Genomic DNA, 27429 nt, shown 5'->3' on the forward strand with positions numbered 1-27429 from the left:
ATCCAGCGGCTTGAATGTTTGATCTTGAGCATTGACCTGCTTGAGCACTTCACTCTCGCTGTTGGGAATGATATGTGGACAATAGTCGATGAGGCTTTCATCTTCTTGCAGAAAGAGATGTTCATGAGGGTTATTTTCATCAATTGGTTGGCCTAGGGATGAAGCTACCAGTTCATGGTTGTCGATCATATTTTGAATAGCATGTTTCAATTTGAAGCATGTTTCAATGTCATTACCTTTTCCTTGATGATATTGGCAATAGGTGTTGCCGTCCCAGAAACGGGTTTTCCTGCATTCAAGCGAGTCCGGAGTGGGCCCGATTGGTTGTAGCTTCCCTTCAGTCATGAGTTTTTGAAGAGTTGCGGCATAGGTTGTGTTGAGTATAGTGAATATCTTTTGAGAACGTTCAACCTTGCTGTTTGACTTGAGACATCCGAGAGGATTGTCTTGACTGAGAGGTGCAATTATGATTTTGCCAGCTTCAGTCATATCTTGAATGGCATGCTTGAGTTTGAATCAGGCTTCGGTGTCATGGCCCTTGCCTTGATGATATTGGCAATAGGCATTACCATCCCAGAATCGGGTTCTTTTGTGTTCAGGTTTGTCCGGAGTCGGACCAGTGGGTTGCAGCATTCCTTCTGAAGCAAGTATCCCCAGAGCGGTGTCATATGTTATTCCCAGATTTGTGAATACCCTTTGATATTTTCCAATGGTTCCCACATTGGTGTTTTTTGGGATGTTTTTGTGAGTTTTGTTTTTGTTCTTGTCAATCCTGGGCGGAAGCAGAATTTGGTCGTTGTCAATGGGAAGTTTTTGGGAAGTTGCTTAGTATTTTGAAGGGGTATTTGGCGAGGCAATATCATGTTCTTTTTTGGTGGGTTCATAGGTGTGCGAACCATTAGATGATTCCTCATTTTTAACAGTTGTTGGTTGGTGAATGGAGGGTTGGTTTTCTCCTTGGTGGTTTGCTTTAGGTTCGTTTTCGGCATTACCAAACCTCTTCTCCAAATTAGCTACCCGGGTGTTCAAATCATCGATAGCCACTTGCAGCTTTGAGAATATGTTGTTGATGGAGATAGAGAGCATGATTATAGCGCTCTGTTTGCCATCCTCATAAATTGCATGAATTTTCTCATCGTCAGGAGAGATGTGGTGAGAGCAGTCTAGGGAAGATTCCTGACTGTGTTCAATAGGGTTTTCTAGAGGGTTGTCTTTGTTGTTTGTTGAGGGAGGTAATGGTAATTCACCCTTTTCGATCATATCAAGGATGGTGCCTTTTTGGGGGAGACATATTTCAGTGTCATGTCCGCGACCTTGGTGATATTGACAAAACCGTTTTCCATCCTATCTACGTCCTCGCTTGTTTGGTAGAGGGTCTGGAGTTGGACCAATCGGTTTGAGCTTTCCTTTGGAGATTAGCCTTTCCAAGGCTATGGCATAAGGCATACCCAAATCAGGGAAGGACCTATGAGGTAGTCTAGTTTTGGTTGGTGGAGCACCTAAGGGATTGGCTTCAATGGTTTTGGTAGTCCTCCAACTAGGGTTGGTTTTGTCGTTGATAAGTAGCCTACTTTCAAGGAGCTTAACCCTTTGCTCAATATCAGAAGAGGGAAAATTCCCGGTTATCATTGTCCTCAACTTGGGAGAGACGAGTGCTCAAGTTTTCCACGGTAGCTAGCAGTCGAAGGACCATTTTGTTGCTTTCGGCAGAAGTCATGGCGGATGAAGGTTGATCAACTTATTGAGTTTCTTGTTGACGGTCGATGGCACCCGAGGGATTCCTATTTGACATAATGCTAGGCGTTATAACTTGTCTTGGCAAGGTATTGCACAAACAGAGGCAAGTGCGACACATATGCATAAAAGGCAGTTTTGTTGTGAAGATGCGACAGTGTGACTAGGTTATGAGTTCATTAAAGATCGTGAATGACCTCTTGTGTTTGAACTCTTGCTCCATGACTTTGAACTTAGACTCGAGTGTCAGATTTGTCATAGTGATGCCTTAGACCTACGACTTCTGACTTAGTTTGAAGGTTTGTTGCTGGCGTGACGCCGTTGCGCAATACATGTACACAAACTCGGCCTTTGACCCGTGATGTAGGGGAAAGATGGGTTTAATACCCGAGAGGTTTTGACACTCCTAACTCCATCGAATATGTCTCGACAAATAGGCGACACGACCTAGACCAGAAGGTAGGTACTAACTTCGGTGGACACTCAACGTTATCTAGACGACTTGACTTGAAATCGACCGGACTCTAATAGACTCGAGGCTGAATCAGAAAGGTGGACTGAAGTTTTCAAAAAAAAGAAATTTTCAAAAAGATTCATTTGTCGCTTTATGGACGGCTCCCGAAGAATAGGGATCTCCGAAAGTCGGTCAGTTGAAAGGGTTGTCTTAGGTTCATTTTCAAAAGACGGTTTAACTTGAGATTGCGGCGGCTCTGAAAACAATGTGTTGTTTCCGAAGACGGTTATGAAATTCTGAATCACGGATTTGAAAATTGAGAATTGAAGAATTTGGAATCGTCATCACAACGGCCATGAAAACGGTTAAATTTGTTTTCAAATAATTGATTTTGAATTGAAATTTGAAAACGGTTAAATTTGTTTTCAAAGATTTGGTTTTGAATTGAAATTTGAAAATGATTAAATTTATTTTCAAAGATTTGATTTTTGAATTGAAATTTGAAAACGGTTAAATTTGTTTTCAAAGATATGAAATTGGATTTGAAATTTGAAACCGGTTAAATTTGGTTTCAAAGATTTGATTTTGAATTGAAATTTGAAAACAGTTAAATTTGTTTTCAAAGAGCTGATTTTTGAATTGAAATTTGAAAACGGTTAAATTGGTTTTTAAATGATTGAGTTTTGAATTGAAATTTGAAAACGGTTAAATTTGTTTTCAAAGATTTTATTTTGAATTGAAATTTGAAACCAGTTAAATGTGTTTTCAAATGGTTTGAAATTGGATTTGAAATCTGAAAATGGTTAAATTTGTTTTCAAATGATTTGATTTTGAATAGAAATTTGAAAACGGTTAAATTTCTTTTCAAATGATTAAGTTTTGAATGGAAATTTGGAAACAATTTAAATTGTTTTCAATGATTTGAAATTGGAAATTATGGGGATTAAATTCGTCATTATGATGGGTTAGAAAACCGTTTTAACCTTTGAAAGATGGTATGCAAATCGAAAATTGTGAGGATTGAAATATTCATTACGACGGCTTAGAAAATCCAAATTTGATTTCGAAAACGAGATTTGAAACTTGGAAAGTTGCACGGGTTGAAATCGTTATTACGACAGTTTGAAAAACTTTTTTGTTTGAAAACTGATTTTGAATTTTAAAAATTCAAGTATAGAATTCGTTATTACGACGGCGTAAAAGGGCGCTTTGAGAATGCAACGGTCGGCGACAGGCCGAGGTTTGAAATGGCCATTATAACAACGTAAAAGGGTATTTTGAAATGGTTTGTGAAAACCGGATTTGAAAATCGTCATTACGACGGCGTGATAAATGTGCATTTGAAATTGTTATAACAACCGGGTTTTGAAATGGCCATTATAACGGCACAAAAAGGGGTATTTGAAATTGGTTATAAAACCGGGTTTTGAAATGGCCATCATAACGGCATAAAAAGTTGCGCAACGGTCGGCAAAAGACCGGGGTTTAAAACGGTTGTGAAAAACTGGTTTTGAAAATCGTCATTACGACGGCCTAAAAAGGTGTGCAACGGTCGGCAAAAGACCAAGGTTTGAAACGGCTATTATAACGGCGCGAAATGTGTTTTAGAAACGGTTGTAGAAAACCGGTTTTAAAAGTCGTCATTACGGCGGCATAAAAAAAAGTTTGCAACGGTCGGCGAAAGACCGATGTTTGAAATGGCCATTATAACGGCTCAAAAGGGTGTTTTTAAAGTTTGAAAAATGACACAGAAGGACTTATGATCACATAACACATAAGCACTCACATTTCATTATATTATGCATAATGCTGACACGGGTTTTGGCTTAAAAGGGTGGGTTACACACCAAGCAATCAAATCCTGATTTTCGAGAGGGATACCAATCCAAACAAAATGTGTAAGGAGGGTGCCCTAGCCTCGTGCTCGAAGGAAGTTATAGCCTTTTGACAAAATAGAAATGTGTAACGTCAACGGTATGCTTGACTCAATCGGGATTCGAAACGCGGGGATGAGAAAACTCATGCCGACGAGACGAGCCAATTGGTCTAAAAGGGTTAGGCTGTGGGCCCGAACAACGAATCTGACTTATGACCGTAATATCAATTAATGCACTTTTAACCACGACCTCGTTCGAGTTTCACCTCTAACGATCACAAAGACACAAGTGTCCTAGTTCTCCCCAGCGGAGTCGCCAATCTGTGGACATGGGCCACCTGCACGTCAAGCCAAATTGTGGACATATAGCGGTCTGAAAGCCACGCTCGGTGACGTAAAAATGATTTCGACCGGATCGCTTTAGATCGGTCGGTTTCGTCTCGGTAAGTCTCAAAACGATGCAGAGATGTTCGGAGTCGCCACCAAGCAATTATGGGATGCTTGGAACCCGTTAGAAATCCACTTTATACCTAGGTCAATAGAGGCAAAAAGCGGTGTTTGACATAGGTACTAAAGATAAGGACTCATCCCCCTTTTAGCATTCTATGCCTAAAATGACTCTCGTACGCCCGGGATAAGGCCATCCACTATCCAAAGGTTCTGTGTAAGAGGTGGGGGAACGTATTGGGAAGCCCTTTAATCGGAAACCAAATCCCGCCCACGTTAGCGGCCTCTACTGATCGATCGTGGTTGTTCAAGTGCAAGAGTTTATAAAATGGTTTAAATGCATGAATGTGCATCCAAAAGTTTAACCTAACATGTGAAAATTTGCTGAGTGGGTTCGTTTATCCACATAGCATGAAATTGATATCAAAGTTGGATTTAGATTGATTTGCATGTGAAACGGAAATTAAATATCCATTTACCAAATTCGGGTTATGATGCTTAACACGATCCATTTATTTTAAAAAGTGTGTTTAAAGGATAAAATATAAAATGCAAACTCATAAATCTGATCCGTCACATATTCGGATTAATCGTAATCGGGATCATCCTAGACAAGTACCAAAATGAGACAGAATAGTGCAAGGCGGCCCCATTAGGGCGCGAGCCTATTGGCGAGGGGATAAGGCATGTCCAGGTTTATAAAAGATGAAAGTAGGAGGGCTTAGGGCGCGAGCCACGAACAGAACCAAGAGGCGTCTCCTGGTTGTAATAAGGTTGTATAAAACGTTGTTGAAAAGGTTATTTAAAACCGTATTTGTGATGAATGATTGCAAATATGATTTGCATGACTCGGAATAATTACTATTGTGTTAGTAATATTCATTGTCGGATTTACAAGTTTTAAAAGCATAGTTTATAAATAAAAATGTAAAATGTTTGATTTGAACTAAATATGTTAAGTTCATTAATTTGTAATTAGTCAAGTTTGTCATCGTACTCGGATTAAACCGACAAGGTATAAGGAACCAAGGATGATTATGAATTATGACTAATATGTTTGCAAGTTTAAATAAGTGAGAAAAATGGTAAATAAAATAAAAGAGTGTTAAAATACCCTTTAAAATGTAATTAACCAATTAATATCACCGAGTCACGGATTAAACCGTCATGGTATATGGAACCAATAGTGATTACGATTTATGGTTAAAATATTTGTCATAAAAATGATTTGAAACAATTGAAATGGTAAAAACCGATTGCAAATAAGAAATGAAATAAAGAGGAAAGACGAGAACAAACATGGATGGATTAAGGCCTGAGAGGGCATTGAGGCGCGAGCCATGCTGCTATACAAGCAGCCCCTGTCTCAGGCCAAAATCCAGTTTTGGCTCGTCTAATCTATATTTGAATCGTGTTATGCATTGTTCATGCATATAACGTCATAAAAACAGTAAAGACATGAAATAAATGAGTTGTTTACACCCTCAAACTTACGTGTATTGATGTTTGCGACGTCGACGACTTTAGAGACGGTTTTCTCGTAGCGACTACTCACGATCAAAGAAGTTTAAAAGAGTGCCTTAAAAAAGGATTTTGTTTTGAAAAGATGTTGAAAATATGTTAATTAAAACATGTTGGTTGATGAATTGAGTTGGTCAAATGGGTCGGGCGAATGCACGACGACGGTACCAAACAAAATGTGTAAGGCTTGTGTTTACGACCGGTAGGTTGTAAACACGTGTCGATTTTGTGACTTAGGAAGTCGAGTCTAGAAGTTTAAGGGAGAGGTGAAGGGGCGGACGCTCGCGTAAGGATTATGGTGTGTGAAGTTTGGTATTTATAGAGAAATGTAGGATGGTAGGTCGGTTGAGTTTTCTTAGAGGCTAAGCAGACACCCCACTGAGGCGCGAGGCACCTAGTGACTGAAAGGGGTGTACTGTCCCTTTCAGAAATTTGGATTTTCTATTTGTTCTAACCAATGTTTTGTTGGTTGTGATTTGTGGTCTTTGATGGTTGCTTAGCCGTGTAAGCTTGCTCTTGGGTGTTATTTGGGATAGGTATTTTATGTCCTTGACTCGGGTTTGACCCGTGTGAGTCGGGATTTGAATGTCGAGTCAGTTTTTGGCCCGGTGTCGGTTCTGACCCTAATTTAATGGAAATGACATGATAAAGACATTTATGGTATTATTTTCGACATTCGAGATTTGGGTTGACTCGGGTTGCGGGTTTCTGAGTTGGTTTTTGGGTCCAAAGACAATTTTAACTCTAAATAGTTTTGTTTCAATGCAACTGAAGTTAGAAAACCATTTTTGAAATCATTTTTCATATCCGAGTAATGCATTAAACCGTCTCATGTATAGCCAATCCACGCACGCATATCAAAAACATGTTACAGTCTGATCATCATTGGGTGGTTTTTGGAAGGTGCAGATACTGGGTATCTACAGATGGTATTCGCAGAAAACGGGCTTTGGATCCTAAGATTGAGGAGTGGAGAGTTGGGGTAGAGAAAGGGACAGTGTCTAGATTCTCTATTTATACAGATGGCAGTGTGAGATTCGATGGTAGGTGGTGTGTACCCAATGATGAGGAATTGAGAAAGATGATCATGACAGAGGCTCATTGCACACCATATTCAATACATCCAGGCGGTGACAAGTTATATAAAGATTTGAAGAAGACTTTCTGGTGGCCTGGGATGAAGAAGGAAACAGCTGAGTTTGTGCCTCGTTGTTTGATACGTCAGAGACTTAAGGGGGAGCAACGACGACCACAAGGTAAGATTCTGTCTCCTGAGGTACCTGAGTGGAAGTGGGAGTCCATTTCTACGGATTTTATAGTGGTTTTGCCGAGGAGTCAACAGGGTAATAACATGATATGAATTATAGTTGATCGCTTGACCAAGTCAGCTCACTTCGTGCCGATGAAAGATAATTAGACCAAGATACAGTTAGCTTTGGCTTATAGGAAGCATGTGGTTCGTTTGCATGGGGTGCCTAATGATATAGTGTCAGATAGAGATGCGAGATTCATATCACGGTTTTGGAAAGAGTTACAGAAGTTGATGGGAACTACTTTGAAGATGAGTACTGCATTTCATCCTGCGACAGATGGCCAAATAGAGAGGACCATCAAGACTTTGGAGGATATGTTGCGAGCTTGTGTTATGGATTTTGGTGGTAGCTGGGAGGAGAGGTTGGACTTGATTGAGTTTTCTTATAACAACAGCTATCATACGAGTATTGGCATGGCACCATTTGAAGCTTTGTATGGGAGGCGATGTAGGAGTCCGATTTGCTGGGATGATAGAGCTGAGGCAGTGGTTTTAGGATAATAGGTGGTACAGGAGATGGTAGAACAGGTTAAGCTGATCAGACAAAAGATAAAAGCGGCCCAGGATCGACAAAAGAGTTATGCAGATTTACATCGTCATGACATAGAGTTTCAGGTGGGGGACAAGGTTCTTTTAAAGTGTCTCCTATGCGTGGGGTCATGAGATTTGATAAGAAAGGGAAGCTGAGCCAGAAGTTTATCGGACCATATGAGATTTTGGATCGTGTGGGTGAGGTTTCTTACTGGTTAGCTTTTCCAGTTGCTTTGGATAGAATGCATAATGTGTTTCATGTGTCTCAGCTACGGAAGTATGTGAGTGATCCTTTACATGTGTTAGAGGTAGAGAACATTGGGTTGGATGAGTCCTTATCTTATCTTGAGGTGCCAAAATAGATTCTTGATCGCAAGGTTCGTAAAACCAGACATGGGGAAACGGTGTTGCTTAAGGTTCTTTAGTCTAATCATGAGGTTGAGGAGGCTACTTGGGAGGCGGAGGAGGCTATGAGGGAGCGGTATCCGTCTCTTTTTGATCAGGTATGTATGGTTATGGGGACGTAACCATGTTTCTTTTAGGGGTGTAGGAGATGGTTGCATAAAGTTTTTGTATGTTTTATGTTAGTTTTAGTACAGTTAGTAGTTGCTTTGAATCGGTTTGAGTGTTTTTTGGGAGTTTTGTTTTGAGTTTTGGTTATGTTGTTGTGTCGGAGTGGAGATAGTGTGTCTTGTTTTTGCCTATGGGTTGAACTTCGGGACGAAGTCCTTTTTAAGGAGGGAAGACTGTAATACTACGGTTTTCTATATTTATGGGTACTCTATCGAGTAGGGCTTACTCTGTCGAGTAAGTAGCTTTTTACGCAAAACAGTAGTCTGCATGTAGGGTACTTGATCGAGTAAGTGTGACACTCAATCGAGTAAGGGGCACTCGATCGAGTAAGTGACTTACTCGATCGAGCAAGTGTGTTTTACGGGATTGTGTAGCCGGGTTTTGTAAATAACGCGAGATTAATATAAAAGCTTCCGTCATTATTTTCCTAAACACTTTTCAACATTCTAAAACCTTTCAAGAGAATATTAGGAGTTACGTTGTTTACATCTCTCGCGTTATTGGCAAATCCCAAGGCTAGGTTCGTCGGATCATCTCGTTCGTTATACCGTCATGATCGTCGTGTCAAGGGTAAGTCCCTTGTATAATTTTTATAGTATTTCGTGGAGTTTTGTTAAACCCTAAGTGGGTAGATTTGGGGGTATTGTGATGTGTAGTTGGTAATTGTATGTGTACATGTTATAGGAGGAGGATTCGTAGAGGAGAAGTTCTGATTAGCTGCTAGACGGTCTCGTGTGATTGCTAATCCAGGTAGGGTATCCCTACTCAGTATTGATTACATGGTTGTGTTGGTGATTAACTGTTGTTGTTGTATATCGTATTGGCATTGGATTCTGATTTGATGATAGTTGGAAGTGTAATGTGATTACCGTATAACTTTCTGTGGTTTGCGAGGTGCGTCCTCGACTGAGTGGAGTCACTTGCGGGAGTGACTTCACGCCCTTGATTCGACTTTTGTGGAACCCGCCACAGAAGGGATGTGCACATTAAGGAACATGGGTTTATCGCTCGGATGAGATGAGCGGGGCTTAGGTGGGAACGACTGCGGTCCCCCACTGTGGAATACTTGTTGCGATGGGTATTCTGGCAGGAAGTGTGTAGTCAGGTGTGTGGTGATGTGACGGAGTTGGTGGATTGGTTTGGATTGTATTGTTGTTTTATTACGGCTGTTTGTTTTGTGTAGTCAGTACTTACCCCGTTTAATTGTTTTAAAAACTGTGGTGGTCCATTCGGGGATGGTGAGCAGTTATTGAGCAGGTATGAGTTGATGCGCATGGGATAGCTGGGTTGAGTCATCACGAGTTGTCTTAGAAGTCTTCCGCTATGTCGAACATTCTTTTAGTTGTTTAGTTGGTTTGACATTTTGAGAAAATTTGTATTTCATTTAATCAGTTTTGGTTGGACTTGTATCACATTAAACTCTTTAATAAAGTACGTTTAGTTATTGTCTATTTGATATACATGCCTCGGGTAACCTAGATGGTAGCACTTCCATGCCTTAAGTAGTCCTGGTAAGGCACTTGGAGTATGGGGTTGTTACAAGGCGTTTGTTCAGGTTGATATCAATTCGCGGTTGAACGCTGTATAATGGCATCTATATACAAAAGATTGGTTGAGGGGAGTTCCTTGCGCATTATTAGTTACTGGCTGGTTCTTTTGGTTCGTTGGTCGTGTGTTTGTAGAGTACGATCACTAAGGTGTAGGATGTTTCTTTCCATATGAGGCAAGCTATCTGGGTTTTCATTCCACCCTTTAATTCTACGTCCTAGTGGTGGAAGTGCACCTTGTTTTTCTCACTCTATCTTTCATATGTATCAATGGGTCTGCAGAGATGCTAGCTATGTGGATTTTGTGGGTGAAAATGCTCGTGGCCAATTCTTCGTACTCCACCAACTTGGTTGTTTTGCCCGACGCGATTATCATATTGTAATAAAGTTAGTTTTATATAATAATCTCGTAGTTTTATTCAATTATGTATGTACTAAGGATTTTGCAACCCTAACATTGTGTAATTGAATATTTTTTACCGTTGTAAAAAAACATCATAGTCAAATTAAATAATGTATTTTTTTTTTGGACAGCAACAAATAGCATAGATTACAAAAGAGTTTCCTGAGCCAGATTATGAGCTATCCTATTCACCCCCTAGGACAGAAACTAAGAGAGCAACAATGAAAATGAGACGCAATAGACTTTAAATCATGGATAATGCACTTAACAGATGCATTCGCCTTCTCCGCTCCAGCAACCTGCATAACCAAGATGAGACAATCCGTAACAAGTCTGACATGAAGATATCCTTCGTCTAAGGCCCATTTGAGTGCCATGATAGCTGCATTTCCTTCGGCATGCAGGGCAGACGAGGCAAACGTGCGAGCGTGAATAGTATTCCTTAAGGTCCCATTACCATCAAACAAGCACCACCCCATGCCAAAACTTCTATCGGCCCTCCACGCAGCATCACACTTGATAGTGCAAACATTTTCGCACCCAGGTCCACCAACAGTCCAATAGGGGAAGGAGTTTCTAATTCTCTTAGCTAAACCAAAAACAGGAGAGGAATCTAACAAAGGTGCTCTAAGGAGGCCAACATCCTTACTGCACATTACCTCATTCATACACTGGATGTCACCAATAATAGAATTGATAGCACTCAAAGGCCAAGGACGATGGTTTTGAAGACCATCTCATTCCTACAGCACCAAATTCTCCAAAGGGTAGCAATAAGGGGAAAGAGGAGGGAGTTAGGATTTGGGCAACCTAAGAAATAAGTCACCCAGTTTGTTACCTAAACCCTAACATCAATGTCCACCCCTCCGGTATTTCTAAGTCCTAAAGGACAGCCAAATCATAAAGCCTTTGCAAAGCTACAATCTCTGAAGAGGTGAGAACTAGATTCCACACAAGGAGATGATTCCTCACAAAGAGAACAGAAAGAGCGCCAATCCATTTTTCGTTTGAGGAATTCAGAGCCCACTGGAAGGGCATTAGCCAAGAATTTCCATAGAAAAACCTTTAGTTTGTTAGAGATAGGCAACTTCCAGAGCTTTGATTTGCAGAAGGCCACAATTGGTGCAGACATTCTAGAGCGATCAACATTCGAGGTAGGTCCTTTAGATAAGGCCATAGCGGCAACATAGTATCCCGACTTGACTGTGAAAACACCATGTTTAGAGAATTTTCAGTAGAATGAGTCATCCGCGGTTTGACACGGGATATAAGTTGCGAGGATTTTCTTTGTGACTTCCTCACCCGGATCGAAACCAAGTGAAGAGAGATCCCATCTCCTATGATTATCATGAAGATCACCAACTAGTAGCGTGGAATCAGTAGGAGCATCAATAAGATCCCCACAAAGATCATGAAGACTATAGCCCTTAATCCATTTACTCTTCCAAGCATTAAGTCGAGAAGAAGATCCAATAGTCCAAGCAATATTGTTGTAGATAAGATCAGAGCCCCAGACAAGGCTTTTTAGAGCCCATGACGATGCTTGGGGAGCCTTCCAACGATTCTGGAATAAAATATCATCTTGAACACCAAGCTTGGGACCAATAACTTTGCTAATAAGGCCTTCCGGAACACATAAGATTCTCCAAGCAGACTTGGCCAGAAGAGCTTGGTTAAAACACCCAATGTTGCGAAGTCCAAGACCACCTTCTCCCACAGGCCTACTAAGAAATTCTTTACTACACCAATGAATGGACTTATTAGTTCTAGTTCCACTCCACCAAAAATGCACCATCAAGGACGGAAGCTTTGATGTTACACTTACCGGTATGCGAAATATCGATAGAGAGAAAAGAGATAGTGAAGACAGAACAGAGCGAATAAGAGTCAATTTACCGGCCGAAGATAGAAGAATGTTATTCCAGGAGGATAGCCTTCGCTTAGTCTTATCAACAAGAAATTTAAATAAATCCCTCTTAGAAGACCCAATACTTGTTGGTAAGCCAAGATAGTTGCCAAGATCATGCTTGGGAGCAAATTTAAACTCAGTCAAGCACTTCTTGACTGTCATAAGTGAGCAATTTGGACTAAAGAGTAAGGAGGACTTATCTTTATTAAGGCATTGCCCAGAGGCAACACAATATTCATCGATTATGTTCATAAGAAAGTCCAAATCTCCAAAGTCGCCTCGAATAAAGAAGAGAGAATCATCCGCAAACAATAAATGGGAGATTTCCGGCCCGTTCTTACAAATTTGAATACCCTTAAAGAGATTGACATCCTGAGCGTAGAGAATCATTTGAGATAGGACTTCCGTGCAAATCTCAAATATATAAGGGGATAAAGGATCACCTTGTCTAATTCCACAACGAGGTTCAACTTTTTCCATAGGAGCACCATTCAACAGAATTTCATAAGAAACAGTTTCAATAGTACTCATGATAAGCTGAACCATAGAGCCTGGCAAATTTTAAGTAAGAGAGCACCCCTCTTATAAAATTCCAGTTCAACCTATCATAAGCTTCACTCATATCAGCCTTTAAAGCCATCATACCCTTCTTGCCATAACTCCTATGATTTATGATATGAAGTACTTCTTGGGCGATGACGATATTATCTGCAATACTTCTATTAGGGACAAAAGCAGTTTGAAATGGACTAACCAGATCATCCATAACCCCTTTTAATCTATTAGCAATACACTTAGTGACAACTTTCATAATAACATTGCAGAGGCTAATCGGCCGAAAATCCCCAACTCTCTTCGGGCAATCATTTTTCGGTATAAGAACAATAAAGGTTTTATTGAAGTCCTTAAGCACAGTACCCGGATTTAGAATATTGAGAGCTCCGTTAATAACATCATTCTTAACAATAGACCAATACCTCTGGTAAAAAGCCGCCGGAATACCGTCAGGACCCGGAGATTTTAGAGGTCCCAATTGGAAAATAGCCGCACGTACTTCATTTTTTAAATATACACGACCCAACCTAGATCTCTCTTCCATGCCCACTTTACGCTTAAGATTATCAAATAAGTAACCGTACTTATTTAAGTAATCTTCAAAACACTCAGGTGTAGAATCAGAATTAAAGATAGTGGAGAAGTGTTTAAGAAACAAACCAACAATCTCCTTCATATCAAAAGTCCATTCATTAGATTCCTTCTTAATACCCAAGATAAGATTAGCACCAGAGCGTCCTTTAACCCAATTGAAAAAATACTTTGTGCATGTGTCACCCTCACAAATTCCATTTTAATTTTGCACGTTGACGCTAATAAGTGCCAACAGCAAGAGAGAATTCCATAAGCTTTTTGTGACATGCTTCGTAATTAACAATATCACCACCCTTCTCAATATCCATAAGATAGGACTCAAGATCCTGATCAAATGCACTCCACTTTAGTCCCCATTCATCTTTTTTGTTACAGGCCCAAACTCTGAATGCGTTATTTATACGACGTAATTTTGCCAAAAGGATATGAGAAGCATCACCCTTATCTTTTCTTTCCCAGCTTACTTTAACCAGACCACTGCATTCGACATGATCAAAACACCAAGTCTCTAGCCTATAAACTTTCTTCTTAGTATTGAGAACCATATTTGTATCAAGGATTATAGGCGCGTGATCCGATATTTGGATAGGTAAGTGTTTGATAAAGGTATTTGGGAATAGAGAAAGCCAATCATGAGAAGCAAAGCCCTTATCAAGTCTTTCGTATATTCGATGTGGATTCTCCCTATTGTTGCACCAGGTGAATCTAGGTCCCTTAAAGGGGATATCCATCAAACAATGTGTATTCTTCCAATATGAGAATAAGTTTGCTCCTCTGATCAATTTATCACTGCCACCTAACTTATCAGAAGAGAACTCAACTTGATTGAAATCACCAATAAGCAAGAAGGGTTTATCAAGGGAATTAATATGACAGGTAAACTTTTCCAAAACTGCACCTCTTTTTGTAAGATCCGGTTCACCATAAACACAACACAAGTACCACATGCTACCCTTACACTGATTAACCAGGAGGATAATAAGATTGCAACTGATAAAGACACATTCTAATTTACAGCTACTTTTCTAGCCAACCCAGAGTCCCCCCTTTAAGCCGTCAGCATCACATCCAGCAGACTAAAGGAAACCCATAGGTCGCAGAAGAATATCAACTGATCGTACATCACACTTAGTTTCACAAAGGAAGACGAAGTCTAAACTATTATGAGAAGTCCTACATATTGCTCTAATGTAAATGATAAATAAGTGTTAGTAGTGTTAGATGTGGTAATAAAATGTTAGTAGTAACGGTTAAATGAATTATAAAAAGTTCGAAATAATAGTTAAAACGCAGGTAGAAAACAGGTTTGTAACAATGTTAATAATAATATATAAAAAAAAGGAAAAAAGGAAACGAGAAGGGAAGAGACGGATTCAATGCACCCTCAATTTAGATGTATGAATCGTGACACCGATCTTGTAATACCCCGTATTTTATATAATATAATCAATTAAACGGATATTATTATATATTAATTATTATACATTTTATAATATTAATTATGTCGGGTTAATCGTTAGTCGAGAATTATGTTAAGTTATCGAGCTAAGTTAATTAAGACGGGTTTATATGGAATTCGAAAGGTGAGCTAAACAATTAAACATTGACCCATTTGAGCTGGCCCAATACACGTCCAGCCCATTTAACCCTAAACCCTAATAAGTACCCTAACCCTAATAGTAACCTACCCTAAACAGCCTCCCTCATCCCGCCTCCCTCAACCCGCCTCCCTCCTTCATCTACACCAATCATCACGAATCCGCATAGAAAGAGAGAGAGAGTGGAAGTGGGTGGTTGACGGTACATCAAGGAAGAGCTAGGGGTGATTGGCGACGACCATAGACGACCGTGGTGGCCACTATGGCGGCAGGAAAAGGTAAGAGCAACCCTTCTCTGTTTTCATTGTTTATGTCGGGGTTTTGGGTGGTTGTTTCGTGTCTGATAGGGGCGTTTATGGTGGTTGTTGACGGGGTAGGGGAAATGGGTGGTATGTGACGAATGTAGTGGTGGTGGTTAGGGTGGTTTTAGGAGGTGGTAGTGGCCGTGAAAGGCGGCAGCGACAGGGGGGGTAGCAACGGGTTTATACACGGTTTTCAGACGGGTTTAGATGGGTAGTTTTGGGGTGGCGCCACCGTGGACTTGGGGGAGGTCGAAACGGTGGTGCCACTGTGTCTGGGTGCACTGCTTAATGGCGAGTCGAATGGTGGTTGTTTGGGCAGAGGGTAGTTGTTGGTTGCGGTGGTGGTAAGAGAGAAACAGAGGCGTTTGGTGAGGCTCGGTGGTGAACCAGGCCAGTTGACGGCCGTGGTTCGCCTCGCCGGCGGCAGTCGACCTAGTGGGGCTGGGTTGTTGGTGGCTGGGTTGAAGTGGGGACCACGGCTGGTGGTTGTCGCGGTGGTATAGGTGGCGCGTGAGGAGAGTGGGTGCGTGTGAAGGGGGTAGTGTTGATGACGGGCTGTTTTGATTTCGAAACGAGTTTTTATTAGTTTAATCGTTATAATTCGATAATCGGTCGTATTCTTAATTAATTAATTTAATTCCCGAGTTGATTAAAATAATTAAAGACGGGTTGTTGAGTTCTTCAAATGTTTGATTCGGGTTTCTTAATCGTATAATTCGTTTAACCTTTAATTATCATATTGGTTATTCAATATTAATTCCCGAGCCAGTTAAGTAATTCAAAACGGATTTTGAGTCGGGTTTGTTAAAATGAAAAGTTACTATATCGGGAAAGTTTCCACTTTGGGAGATTTCTATATTTAGTAGTTAGTAATTATAAATATCATAATTGTTTTAGGTGACGGATTCGTGAAGGATCGATAATCAAATGCATTGCTTTGTTTTCTGGACTGCTTAAACTGCTTAATTGGAATTGCTGGCACTTTGAGGTAGGGAAATACACTTGTTCTATTATCGTTATTGATCGAATTGTGTTGACTGGATTTCTGGATGTTGATTTACGTTATGATTTATATATACGGGAAAGTGACTGACTGAATTGATCGTATTGAGTAGGATATCACAACATCGGGTAACTGGCATGACTTTATGCTTTATCAGTTCAGTGATTTATATACATATTGCATTGCATTAATTACTGTTGAGCATTTCATATGCATTGGAGTTGGAGGATGATGTGATAGTGACGATGTTGAGATACGATGTGATGTGGTGATAAGGCCCAGGCGGGTTCTGCAGGACTTGCCCTGGTGTCCTCAACAAGGAAATGGTGCGGATCGGCTACGGTCGATATATATAGTCTACCGGGGATCGGTATGGCTGGGCGTTCCGGGGTATGAGATTTGAGATATGAGTTGAGATGGAGATGGAGGTGACGGAGGAGCATGCATATCATATTTTATTGTTTCATTGTTTTCCCTACTCAACCTCATGGTTGACCCTGTGTATTCGTGAACACCTGTGATGAACCTTTTAATGGGGAGCAGACTTGACAGGTTAAGAGATAGAACGGGAGCTGGATGGGCGTGAGACACTGGATCAGACGACTTAGTAGCTAGATCATCATCTAGAAGACTTTCACTTTTATTTATGTCAGTTCTTGTAATTTGAGTTGAAAAGAGGATTTGTAATAATTAAGTTAAAATATTATATAAATTGCCTTGGAGTTTAATTTGTTATTCACTACCTCGGAAAACCGAGATGGTAACAGTCCATTTTATTAGGGAATGTCTTGACGAAGACTTCTTTTATAAACCGGGGTGTTACAGATCTTCGGAGAAATTATCGATTTTGAATGAAAGTTGATTAGAAGGTACGTCTTCTTACGACGGTTTTTCGAAACTTTGATGTAAGTGGAGCTGTTTTGAGGCGATGGTAGAAGGCTCAAATGATAACGAAAATATGATGTATTAGATGTTAGGAATCATGGGACTGCAAACTTTGAAAGGGTGGTCGTAGTGGTTGTCTTAGGGGGTCGTAGGTGGTGTAAAAAGAGGTCGAAAGGGTGTCTGGTTGTGGATTTGTGGGTTGAAACAGAGAGCGGTGTACTCTGTTTTGAACGGCTATTTCGGGTTGGGCTTGTGGTTGTCGGTTAGATTTCTTGACGTGTTGTTGTGCAAGGTTTTAGGGTCATGAATTTTGGTGGTAGGGGAGTATATATAGAGGGGAAAGAGAGGTGTTTGCATAGGGTTTTAAGGTCTGATGGCAGCTCCACTCTGTCTGCCCGCATAGCTGCTGTTCACTCCGTTTTGCAAGTTTTTTGGGAGGTGTTGCTTGGGTGTAGGGATGTCAATTTCACCTGCACCCGATCCAAAATCGATCGACCCAATTCTAAAAGATGGATGAAAAGCCGACTTAATTTGATGACTGATGGATGAAACGGATGACGGATGAATGGTGGGTTGGATGAAGAAATCTCACCCGTTATCCATCGACCACCTGATATTTATCTTTTTTTCCTACACCTAATACATTGTTAAGATAAAGCATATTTTATTTTTCTAATTTATCTAATGAATTGCTAACATATTATACATTATTAAAACTTAAGATAAAACATGTAATACATCTACCCACTTATAAACAAGCGTCACAAGTAAAAAAATTGAACCTAAATTGATACAACTTTGGTAAACTAACAGTAGCAAACCAAAACATGATCTAACTTTATTCTTTTTAGTGTAATTCATCCCTTTTTAGCTTTTATATATAATCATCCGTTTATCACCTGATCCACCCGTTTTATCTAGAGAGCCCTCACTTTGACGGAGGTTTGGATAAGGTAAAAGTTAAAGTAGACCAACAAGTCGATGGCAATCAAAAATTGAAGGCCTTACAGGTCGTTTATGGTCCTTTAGACCTGCGTAAATAGCTCGCCAACCATATGACATAGTCCTACTTGAACTATCGGTTATGAACGCCCCGACTTTTGCAACTGCTTCTAGTCATATCAAACCGGCTGCTTTTGAATGTTTGGCGGGTTGAATATTCTTGTCAAGAAGGCAACCTACATATCCATTTCTGACGGAATCAAACCAACATTTTATTTCGTACTCTTGGTGTTTTAGCTTTTCTAGCTGCTCATTGCTCATGTCAGATGCCATCTGTGAGCGAGAATTTCCAAACGGATGTTGTCATTCTGCTTTGTTGACCTTTAAATCATGGCTTGGTTGATTTGTAAATCGCAGCTCAGTTCTGTCGATATACATATGAATGTCATTCGCTTTGTTGATTTTTGATTGGGTTGAGCTACTCGTGAATGTCATTCATTTCATAGAATGTACTGTGATTAATAGCTTTGTTTTTTTTTTTTTTTTTTTTTTGACAGCGTGATTAATAGCTTTGTTACGTCGGACTGTTTGTAAATGTCATCCACTTCATTGAATGTGCTTAATAACTCTGTCACGTGGAGCTGTTCGTGGATGTCATCCACTTCATAGTTAAGTTATGTCGAGCTAGGTTGTAATAAGGTCATTTGTATTTGCTTAAACATCTTTAAAACTAATACCGTCTTAGAAATCAGATTTTGCTTTTCGGGCCATAGAGCTCCTAGTTGGTTATGGATTCTAAGGCCGTCGGCTTCAAAATCCCCAGTTGATGATGAATTCTTTGAGACTGCCGGTTTGAGAGCCCCCAGTTTACAATGTATATAAAGTCGTCGAAAGCCCTAGTTGGAGTAATCTGTAAATGTACTTGCAACACTTCCAAGTACGATGCTATATAAAATAATGCTTAGCATAATTATATCACATAACGCAATTTTGAAGAAAATTGACCTAATTTGTTTTCAAAAAACGTTTGGATAATTTGAAATCACCGATTTCAAGAGATTTGAATTGAAAAGGGTTTGAAATTTGAATTTTTAGAAGGTCGGGATTATCGAAAGGAAGTTTTCCAAAATTTTGAAAACTAGCGATTAAAAAGACTCGTTTTTGAATTTGGAAAGTCAAGATTATCGAAACGACTAGTCATATAAAATATACTAACAGGCCACAAGCTCATTCGTATGTGTTGGCCTCGGTTTACTAAATTCCACTGGAATATATCTCATCTAATTCGTATATCCCAACCTGAACGACTCGGGGCTTGTCTGTGTGGAATACATGAATTGCCCAACTGTCCAAGGTTATTCGTATATTTCACAAGAATGAGCCACTTTTTGTGTTTTTTTCTCTTTACCATTTTCTGGACTTTTTAACATAAATTTTATGTACAACGATCGTGATTTAACTCATGTTAGTTATATAAATCACACCGTTTACAGTTTGAGATAAATATTGTCGAGAAAATAGTAAGAAAATGGTTGGAAATAATGATAGAGAACTAAAATACAAATTGAAAATTTTCATAACGAACTGGGAGTAAGATTAGTAGATTGGGCAAGATATAGCCGATATCTTAATTATCCATAAATCCAATGTAATAGTAATTCTCTTATATGACGGTGTTTTTCGGGTTTTTTTCCCCAAATAGTAACCACTCTTTGGTCAATAATGGTAATTTTTGGGTAAATAGTGACCACTTAAAAAATGGTCAATTTTTAGTCATAAAAGGTAGTCACTATTTAACCAAAAATGATCACTATTTATACAAAAAAATCATTTTTTTCTCGTCGCAGTACGACCGTTGCAGAAGAGATTAGTGGCAATATTGAGAATTTTTTTTTCAAAATGAGGTTCTTTAACAAACAAATTAACAAAATAGGTATAGTTTCAAAGTATTTACCCCAGGGTTTTAAATCTCGGCCGAGACGTATCGTATCGCCCGAGATGTATCGGTATCGGAGGCCGCCGATACGAGATATCCCGAGATGTATCGGGTAAATTGAAAAGAAGAAAGTATCGGCCGAGACAACCGATTTATAACGTGTATCGGCCGAGACAACCGATACAGCCCACGATGAACCCGATATGAACGAGTTATAACTTGTACCGGCCAAGTTTTTTAATGGAAAGCTTTTAGAAATTGTATAGCATTGATCAAATTAATTATCCTAAGTAGAATTAATCTTAACTTTATATGAAATAGTCAATAGATGATGAAATATCTACAAAAGCTTGTAAAATAAATATCACCGCGATAATAGTGATTCGGAGCGCGACGGCCGAGTCGGGGACGATTCCGCGACTCCGTTACCGCGACCGCGATCGCGACCGATACCGCTATTTAAAACCCTGATTTACCCACAATGGGTCTACGTAGAATCGGATTTTGCGAAGCTGTGTCACGAAGTCTAATCGCTCCCCGGGAGGACGACTTTAAAAAAAAAAAACTATGGTCATGAAGTCTAATCGCTCTCCAAGAGGACGACCTTAGGAAAAAAAAATCAAAAACATATGTTGGGGATTCGAACCGTAGTTCAACGCTTACATACCTTCCGCTCCAAACCCCTACAATAAGTATACTCCGTATTAAACTGATAAATAAACGCACTTAATGATAGATATTAATTGTGGAATGCAGCCGTCAAGTCATCAAAGTATTATATACTCCTAGTACACTATTGCAGCGCTCCATTTAATCATAATATTTCGTTGGTATAGTGGTTAGAGTCATGAGTATGTTGTGATGCTTCAGGTTCGATCCTGCTTCTGCGCAATTTCTTTTTGGTTATTGTTAGAGCGAAATATATAATTGGGCTCAAGTCGCTGGCCCACTGAGGGACTTGGGCGAAAATTTAAAACACTTACTCCCTCCATTCAACCCCACTTTACATATATTTCTTTTTCGTCCATACAACTCCACTTTACATATTTCCTTTTTGGGCCAAGAAAATGTTCATTCTATCTTTATTCACACTCCATATTTACAAAAAATGCCATTCATACCGCACACTAATCCACTATAAAACCCACCTTTATAATTTTTTAACATTTTTAACCCACCATTCTCTTTCCCTATGTACTTTTTATAGTTTTTTTAATCCGTTTCTTAATACCCGTGTAAAAAACAAACATGCGAAGTGGAGTTGAACGGAGGAAGTATAGTTTTATGGCACTCGGGATGTAGTCGCTTAGGGGGGAAGTGACTTAAATATAAGTCTAACTTCGGATATAATGTGAACCCATTTTAGATAATAAGTTTCAAGATAATGCCATTTTATTAATTTCTTTAGTTTTAAACCTTGTTTTAGAAAAAACCCTATTTTTGTTGGAGCGAAATGTAAGCAAAAGACTGAAGGGGTCCCAACTAGGGGTGTTAACGAGCCGAGCCGAGCCCGAGCTTGGCCTTGCTCGGCTTGTGCTTAAGAAATAAAACTCGAGCTCGAGCCGATCTCGAGCTTATCCGAGCTTGAAAAAAATGTGCTCGTTATAAAGCTTGCGAGCTTTAACGCGAGCTCGAGCCAAACTCGAGCCCAAATCGAGCCTATATTAAACTGTTTATTTTTTTATTTTTTTCCTTTTGATATTTTCAATAACAAGGCTCGAAGGTTATATGTAAAAATATTTAGCGAATCAGCTAGACATTTGATATGTGTGATACAAAATATAATCATGATAACATATATTTATAAAATAATAGGAATATCTTATGTAATCACACAAGTTCGAGCCGCTCGCGAGCTTTTCGAGTCGAGCCAGCCTTTGCTCGGGTTGACTCGTTAAGCTCTCGAGTCGAGCCCGAGCCCGAGCCGAGCTCACACGAGCCGAGCTTTGACTAAGCTTTGACCGAGCCGAGCTCGAGTAGCTCGCGAGCTGTCTCGTCTCATTAACACCCCTAGTCCCAACACCCAGAGTCACATGCAATGCGTGTTTGTAACAAGCCTCTCACACTCTCACTGTTGCTACATTTACATCCATTGCCCTATCACGTGCTTCATTAATTGTGATCTTTTTTAAGAATTTAGGCCTTTATCCCTCTCTACTCCTATGAACTAAGAGCATCCGCAAAGGTGGAAATTAAGCTCCCCATATACACTCTCTTTCCTCATATGGAGTTCTTCATTGTTGCACCAACCTCCCCAACATTTGGGGCTCCACTGTTTTTAGGGAAGGTCCCCAAAAGAAAAGTAAAGCAATTTGTGTTACTTTTGGGGAGGTTTCTAAATTTTTGTGTGAGAATTGGGGAGCCTCATTGTTGCATAGATGTAGTTATGAAATGTGGAGGGTAAATGAAAAAGTTAGTGGAAAATGAGATGGACGAATAAGAAAAGGAAAGAGAAAATATGGGGAGCCTCACCTTTGCAAATGCTCTAACAAAACATTTCCAATATGTGAAACTACGAGTACAAATCTACAAATTCAAGATTAACATTGGGCCTTATGTTTGTTCGCAAGTTATACCATCCATCGGGCCTTATGTTTGATTACCTAAAAATAATATTTTGTGATAGAATATACTTCGTACTTCCTCCATTATAATCATTTTTATACGTTTGTTAAATATATGTGAGTTACATTTTAATTAAATGTATAGAATTAATTAGAATGAAGGAAATAGCTTTTTATTATTATAGAGTGATAACTTTTTAAAAATGGTCACATTTTAACATAACATTGTCACGTTTATTATGTGGTCATTCTTTCTCTGTCGTACGATACAACTATTGCACATTTACACATAATAACTAGAGCTGGCAAGTCTGACCCGACCCGAGTGACCCGACCCGAACCCGAGCAAACCCGACCCGACCCGAACCCGAAAATATTGTGACCCGAAACCGACCCGACCCGACCCGATGACGACCCGTAACCCGACACGACCCGATTATCAGTGACCCGAACCCGACCCAGACCCGACCCAGACCCGACCCAGACCCGACCCGATATTGACCCGACCCGATACTGACCCGATTAAATTGATGACCCGACAATTATTAAGCTTAATTTTGATCAAAATGAAAGTGATCTTGTGTTTATATTGATATGTTTGACTTAGTAATAGATTAATTAAACCAAATAATAGGTTAAAAACTAAATTTAATGGTAAAAAATTATAATAATGCGATTAAGTTACCGGACCCGATAATGACCCGACCCAAACCCGACCCGACCCGATATATCATTTGACCCGAAATGACCCGACCCGGTAACGACCTGAACCCGACCCGACTCGACCCGAAAGGGTATGCTGACCCGATATGACCCGAACCCGATATGACCCGACCCGACGTGACCCGACCCAAACCCGACCCGACTGACCCGATTGTCACCTCTAATAATAACTACTAATATTTGTTTCACCTGCAAATCTAATTGTACCTCGATCTTATTTTACGAACATTACTTTTGTTTAATGTTGGTCATCACTTTCATATACCTATTTAGAAGATTCAAGTCCCAAAACTATTTTTGTACTCTTACAAGTCAAATTAAACATCTTACTATTTTTTAGACTAGAAATAAGATAAAATATAAATACTTAAAAACATAAACAAAGTTAACGTAATTTTTTTTGCCCAGTGGACAACTAGTATTTATTACAAAGCAAGGGCAGCAGCTACTAGCTTGTGCGGCTTTTTATTCAAAATATGCGGAATAAACGAAATCAAAAAACAATGAAAGTCAGAAGCAAGATTCCAAGTTTATGTGATCTAACATTTATCTTCTGTTGTGCAACTTCCAACTCCAAATATTGTAGGATAAACTTCTGGCAGTCACTCATTATGGAAAGATGCAGAAGATTATTATTTAATGCCACCAAGTTAGATGCAGAAACCCTTTTGCCCCTTCTTGAATAGGAAACTTGGCCCAAATTCTCTCAGAATACTCAAAAATAATCTATCTAGTTTGGTCTTTAATAATCTATCCGATCGCTGCTTCGCATGACTTGCACCGCCTACATCAACAAAACCTCACAAATGAGAACAATTGTGTCCATTACCAATAACAAAGATTGGACTTCTCGCAATTACTAATCGTCTTTGATGCAATTTTTTCTCGTCATCAATTGTTAATGTCCTTACATCTTTTTTTTTTTTTTTTGCATTCATCATTTCCAACGCTTGAGTTGCAATCTGAACTCCTTGCCGATACATTGCCATTGTTGACATGTAATTTGGTCTTGCATCTCTAAAGATCATATTATTCCTCATAGCCTAGATTACAGCCAAGATACTCAAGAAAGTGATCGTTCCTGCTTGATTATGCTCATTGTTACTAATAACATTTAACCAGTTAACTGTCCAAACTTGAATAGAGACACTCCTTTCCATTGAGCTATGAATACCAAGAGAATATCTGACCCACAGACGCTCAACCCATAATCACGAAATATGTGTTCTAGAGTTTTGAGCGAATCACTTTCTTGGCATAATTAATTGTAACACCCTCATTTACCAAAGTGTCTTACCAAGGCATACCTTAGAAAACGGGAGTGCTATCATACCGGTTGCCCAAGGTAGAGTATATCAAATAGATCATAAAAGAACATTTAAATTAAAGTGAATAAAATTTAGTCGGATACAAACCACAATACCAAAATCCAAAACTGAAATTACAAATCCAATAAAAGAAATGATCCTCTAATGTCGACACAACAGCGGAAGCTAGCTAGACTCGGTGATTCTCCCATCCATCCCCTGATAAGCTCAATGAACCAAAACCTGCATGATATCTGCTCATCATGCCCCAATGGATCACCGCAGGTTTTGTAACAACAGAAAAGGGGTCAGTCAACTGCACAATAAAACATAACTAGAACAATAACAACAACCATACAATTCAATCCTGTAACAATAGAACCTCCAACCTCTAAGTAAACTATCTGAACTGCAGCCCAGATCTGCCAGGTTACCCATCGCAACCGATTCAGTCTAAACTTTGTCGTCTAAGCTAACCAATCAAAACAATATTTATATTCTAAACTAACTACTCTTAGTAGAGTGGTGAGTAAAGGCCGGATCCCAAGGGACGGGTATTGGATCAAGTTATCGGTTGTAAAAAGCTATGTCTTAGGGTTTTACTGACACCGTCGTCAGGTACCAAAAATAAATACCTAAGTACAACTAACAGAAGTCAGTGGTAAGCAGAGTCGATCTTCACAGGGAGGCGGTCCTATCTACTTGTCAACTCGGTCTGTCTAAGGTCACAATTGAGGGTTTTGAATTGTTTGAACTAAACTAGTGAGATTAAGGGAGAAGAATTAAGGGAAAAAGGAATAATCAAGAGGAAGGGAAAACTAGGATCGTCGGGTCATCAACGAATGTCAGTTAATTGCAGCTAAGGTCACAGATTAGTCGATTTTTCGGTCTAAGGGGCAGCGAATATCTCCTTCCGGTCTCAATTCACCCTAAAATACTATCAGCTTAGCTTCCGCCCTCACTAAAGCATCCTATTGTTCACTGCGGGTTTCGCCCCTTCCAACCTTCCGGTCTAGGTCAAGGCTTACCAAAATTAAAAGGGCTAATTACATCGATTCAATCAGCAAGATACAATTTAAGGCAGTGATTAACAACATTGACAAAAACAACAAGGACAATCTGCAAACTAATTAGCAATTAACATCGGTTCATTGACTCCCTAATCCCAGCAGGGAGAAATTAGCTAGACATAATAAAGGAAAGAATAGAAATAAAGGGAAGGTAAATAAACATTAAATAAAGAAGAAGAGGGAAAAAGAGAGAATTACAGTAGATCCGGAAAAAGAGAGGAAAGCAGTTAACAGCAGAAAAGGGAAAAGAAAAGTATTGTAAACTAATGTATCAGATGATCCCCCTCCCCCTCCCCCCCCCAAAAAAAATGACGTCTCATCCTTCCTATTTATAAGAAAATAGGATTTTTATTTGACCTAATAACGAATTAAAGCTAAAAGCCCGAAGCCAATAGAAAACTACTCGATCGAGTCATTTAAAACTACTCGATCGAGTATAATTAAGCTCAAACCACTCGATCGACCAATATAAGTTCTCGATCGAGTAACCAATAAAATGAAACCATTCGATCGAGTAAGGAAAACACTCGATCGAGGTCTTCTACCATTTAAAAGCATTCGATCGACCAGAAAACCACTCGATCGATTCACTTTGACTTCAGCAGCTCATAACTTTGTTAGTTTCCGCCTTGACTTGGTTATTTAGCTTCCGAAATGACTTCACGCATCCCAAGACAGCTATATTTCTCCTCCAAAATCACTCTTCCTCTAAATGCATGCAAAACGGACAATAAAAGGCTTGATTTCACTACTTTCTGGTCCATTCATGCAAATAGAACAAAACAAACCAAAGTAGAATATTCGGGGCGTTTCGTAGCATAAAACTACGATAATAGCATAGAAATACGTGCATAAAAAGGCCTAAAAGGACTATATAAAATGCACATATCAGTTACAGTTTTGGGTTGAGTTTGAGGTTTTCAATCTAAACTACTTAACAATGAAATATAAAGAAATGAAGGCAAAACAAAGCAAGTAAAAGGAGTTTGTAAACAATTGATTAAGGCACTAGAGTGTCATGGGTTTATAGGGGAATTATAGTGGAGATCATACAAACATGTTTACATAGATGCAAGCAAATTATTGTTGTAGTGGAATCGAGTTAGTTTATGTCTTACAATTCCTAGGAAGATTTGGGTCCCGGAGCCGAGTCGGTCAAGTCTGTACAACACCTACAAGTTGACTTAGTTTTTTCCTATTCAACTATATACATGGTCTAACAAGGGTTGAGTTAGTTTATATCTTACAAGTCTTGTTGAATGGGTAGGAGATTCATGCTAGGTTGTCAATCCAGCATTTCATCAAGCATAATATGTGCATAAGTTGAAACTACAACAAGCAAGCAATCATATGGAAAACACATTAAATTAAGTATGGATCTACCCCCATGTTTAATTCCCCTAATCCCCTATTAACCCTAGCTAGAAGACTACTCACTCATGATCATGGTAAACATGCTAATAAGGGTGTCAATCATACTAACAAGGTTAAACATGGTGAATGAGTAAAGTAATGAACAATAATAAAGCAAAGGGTAAAAAGGATTATACCAACTTATGGATGATCCAAATAATAAGCAAAGAATAATAGAAGAACACTTGATGAATGATGAAGAGTTGTCAATTCTTCAATAAACCCAAATA

General features: G+C 39.4%; 1 protein-coding gene across 1 annotated transcript; it reads right to left on the bottom strand.

The window, feature by feature from the left end:
* Positions 1-13674: 13674 nt before the first annotated feature.
* On the bottom strand, positions 13675-14403 carry LOC141614300 (uncharacterized). Its single transcript, XM_074433059.1, has one exon. It carries the CDS (start codon positions 14401-14403, stop codon positions 13675-13677), a length of 729 nt encoding a protein of 242 aa, XP_074289160.1.
* Between the last annotated feature and the right edge of the window lie 13026 nt (positions 14404-27429).

The sequence above is a fragment of the Silene latifolia genome, chromosome 11 (genome assembly GCF_048544455.1).
Source record: "Silene latifolia isolate original U9 population chromosome 11, ASM4854445v1, whole genome shotgun sequence".
In the NCBI taxonomy this organism is placed as follows: Eukaryota; Viridiplantae; Streptophyta; class Magnoliopsida; order Caryophyllales; family Caryophyllaceae; genus Silene; species Silene latifolia.

Excerpts from the sequence above, each read along its gene's own strand:
- LOC141614300 (XM_074433059.1), bottom strand. The coding sequence starts at position 14,403 with ATGTGGTACTTGTGTTGTGTTTATGGTGAACCGGATCTTACAAAAAGA.